This window comes from Limulus polyphemus, unplaced genomic scaffold (genome assembly GCF_000517525.1).
Source record: "Limulus polyphemus unplaced genomic scaffold, Limulus_polyphemus-2.1.2 Scaffold67, whole genome shotgun sequence".
Classification (NCBI taxonomy): Eukaryota; Metazoa; Arthropoda; class Merostomata; order Xiphosura; family Limulidae; genus Limulus; species Limulus polyphemus.
In genome coordinates this window covers 250,938-254,047 of record NW_013665677.1, presented here as the reverse complement: position 1 = coordinate 254,047, position 3,110 = coordinate 250,938, and the positions used below count along the sequence as shown (strand labels likewise).

At 31.4% G+C, this 3,110-nt stretch overlaps 1 protein-coding gene across 1 annotated transcript in view; it reads right to left on the bottom strand.

Annotated features, from left to right (window-relative positions):
- LOC106465333 (28S ribosomal protein S9, mitochondrial-like) overlaps nt 1–3,110 on the bottom strand; it is a 42,185-nt gene that overhangs the window by 31,255 nt on the left and 7,820 nt on the right. The window contains exon 2 of the mRNA XM_013925552.2: nt 1,138–1,294. Within this exon, the coding sequence (XP_013781006.1) occupies nt 1,138–1,294 (157 nt within the window). The remainder of the gene's footprint in view (nt 1–1,137; nt 1,295–3,110) is intronic.

Below are 3,110 nucleotides of genomic sequence, written 5' to 3'. Positions count from 1 at the left end.
AATGTTCTGTTGTTGGGTTTGTTAATATCAATTTTGTTCGTGAGTTGAGTTTTGTTGTGGTAACTGATAGAGAGTTTTTCAACAATAGCTGGTGGAAATTTGTTGGTGTGAATGAAGGAATGCTTTATGTGGTTAATTTCTTCATCTATGTACTCCATTGAACAGTCTTGTGGCTGTGTCTATGAGGTTTTTCTGTGTATTGATTTTTTGTGTGGTGTCATAAGCAGAATTCCAGGGGATATAGAAACCAGTTTGTGTGTTCTTACGGTGAATTTTGGTTTTAAACTGTGTGTCCGATCTAATAACGTTGAAGCTAAGAAAAGATAACTGTTTATTGTTTTGGTGTTCTATGGTAAATTTGATGTTGGGATTAATGGAGTTTATGTGCTCAAAGAAAGATAGTGTGTTCTGTAGAAGTGAAACCAGCAAAAGCATCATGAACAGATCTGTACCAGTATAGTGGGGGATGAAGAGCAGAATGTATGGCTTGTGTTTCAATCTGGGTCATGAATATATTGGCAAGAATGGGTGAAACAGAATTGCCCATATTTAAACCATGAAATGTAAAAACACAGCCACCAGACTCTGTTCAACATAATACATAGATGAAGAAATCAACCACATAAGGCATTCCTTTATTCACACCAACAAATTTCCTAACAACTGTATAGTCACTTTTTCCCCATACTGATTTATCGTAAATACCTTTTACCTGCCAAGCATTAGATTCAAATTTTAGACTACGCGAGTATACCTTTGCTGGAATGTATGGCTACTGTAAATACATTATTTTGGCCTCCTTACCTTGAATTTAAAGTTTATATTCTTGATAACATGGGACATTAAAGTTTCTACATGAATATTACACATTAGCTGCATAAATTTCTATTTTAATACAGCTAACATACATTTCACAAAAAATAATCTACCTATCCTCACATCTTCTCATCCCATTTATCATTTCCCTTAAAATATTGTATATCTACTTAATTTCCAAGTATTTTAACATTAAGCAGAGTAAATAACTTCCTCACATATAACCAAATCAAACACTACAAAATTTAATGTACTTGTAGTCTACACTGAAAAATATATTTTTAAAATACATAAGAAATTTGCAAAGAGTGACAACATTACCATGTTCTAGTGCCCTCTCCAAGTAAGCTTTCATAGCTTTGCTAATTTTCTTTCCTTTTACAGAACTTGCTCCAACTTGTTGTCCTTCTGTTTGGAGGATCGAAGGAATAGTATATGAGCGAACAGCTAAAACAGGAAGCCTGCATTCTGATTTCACCTATGTGAAATATAAATTAAAAGTTTGTAAACAACAGCGCAGTATATTGTACACATACTTAATAATGATAAAACACTAACAAAGATACCTAGTAATGCTATAAATGGGAAACAGAAATGGTTATAAGAAATGGGGTTCCATTATAAAGGTTAGGATAGAGAGGTGATAGAAAATGAGAAAACTTAGAGGAGGTCAAAAGTTCAATGATATCTCTTGGAAATTTTCATTCTTTATTATTAATCACAAAGCTTCAGAATGGTTTATCTGTGCTGTGCCTATCAAAAGTATCGAAATCCACATTTCAGCATTAAAGCCCTCAGACTTACCAGTGAGCCATTGGGGCCTATTGAAAATTAATTGGTACAATTACAAATAATGTATGATATGTGTAGCCACTGGCTGCATAACAACTGCAATAAAACAAGATATGAACAAATACACTTATATCAAGATACAAATTTATATGACTTCCAGGTCAAGTAATCAAAATTTATTATTTCTTACTATTCATCTTCTTTTGTCTAAAACTTATTAAAAATTTTTAGTAACATGTTTCACTATGGTTTATACAAGTCTTTATTCATCATCTACAGATTAAAATGAAGTAAATCAGTAACTATTTATGTAGAATGTATGTCAAATAAAAATGTTATTAGAATAACTATTATCTCTGTCAGTTGTTGTTGGCTTCATTATGTATATTCTAATGGCAAATAAGTATAAGTGAGGTAATTTAGATAATTTAAGGAATGTACCTTTTCTTACATGTTAATAACCATACTTCATATAAATATACAAGTACTTTTTGGCTAAACAGAGATATTTTATACTTCAAGGGGTAAATCATAATATCGAAGGTCATTCATAGTATTGTAAATGTTTCTGATGTGACCATTTTGTATTTTCGCCATCAATTAGCTCATATTCATTAGATCAGAACTTTAGGATATGCTCGGCAGCAAGTACAGTAAAACAACCACACTGATCCAAGTGAGAACTTGTACTTCTACAAGGAATGTGACCTTATCAAGATTGTATTTGAAAAGATTTTTCTTAATAATCCACAATAAAAAAAAAAAGCAAGTACCTGAAATATTCCATCACAAGTCAAGATACTAATCAATTTCAGGTAAGAATTCTCGGTGATTCAATGGTTACAGGTTTGATATATTTTTTGTTCTTGTGCAACAACAAAGCTATTATTATTAAATCTATCTGTTACTGTACCTAATTTTGAGCTGCCAGCTAGAGGGAAAGCAACTAGCTGACAGTACCCACTGCCAACTCGTGGGCTACTCTTTACCAACAAATAGGATTGACCATCACATAATAATACCTTAGACATCCTTAACAGCTTTATCATAACAAAATGTTGTTAAGCTTCAGCTACATACCAAATGAATTCACACACAACATGACATCTAGTCCTTCTTCCATTGACAAAAATTAATGTGAAGGTATGTACACACTTAATGATTGTGAGGATGTGACCTAATAGTAATAGGTTACATAACAAGCTATAGTGATGGTACTGTTCATGTTTATCTTGTTTGAGCTAAACAATAAATAGTGTAGCTTCAAAATATATTGCTCACTTATACCAAGGTACAAACATAACCACTGTTTCTTACAGTAAGATTGCTATAATAATAGATAATACAAAAGGGTACAGCAAGTTAATATTCATTATTCTCTAAAAACAATTTTTTATTGCTGAATAGCTTTCTTATTCAAATGTGTTCATCAGAAATTACTATACTTTGAATAATAACAGTCTAATAATATATATATATATATATATATATATATATAAAGT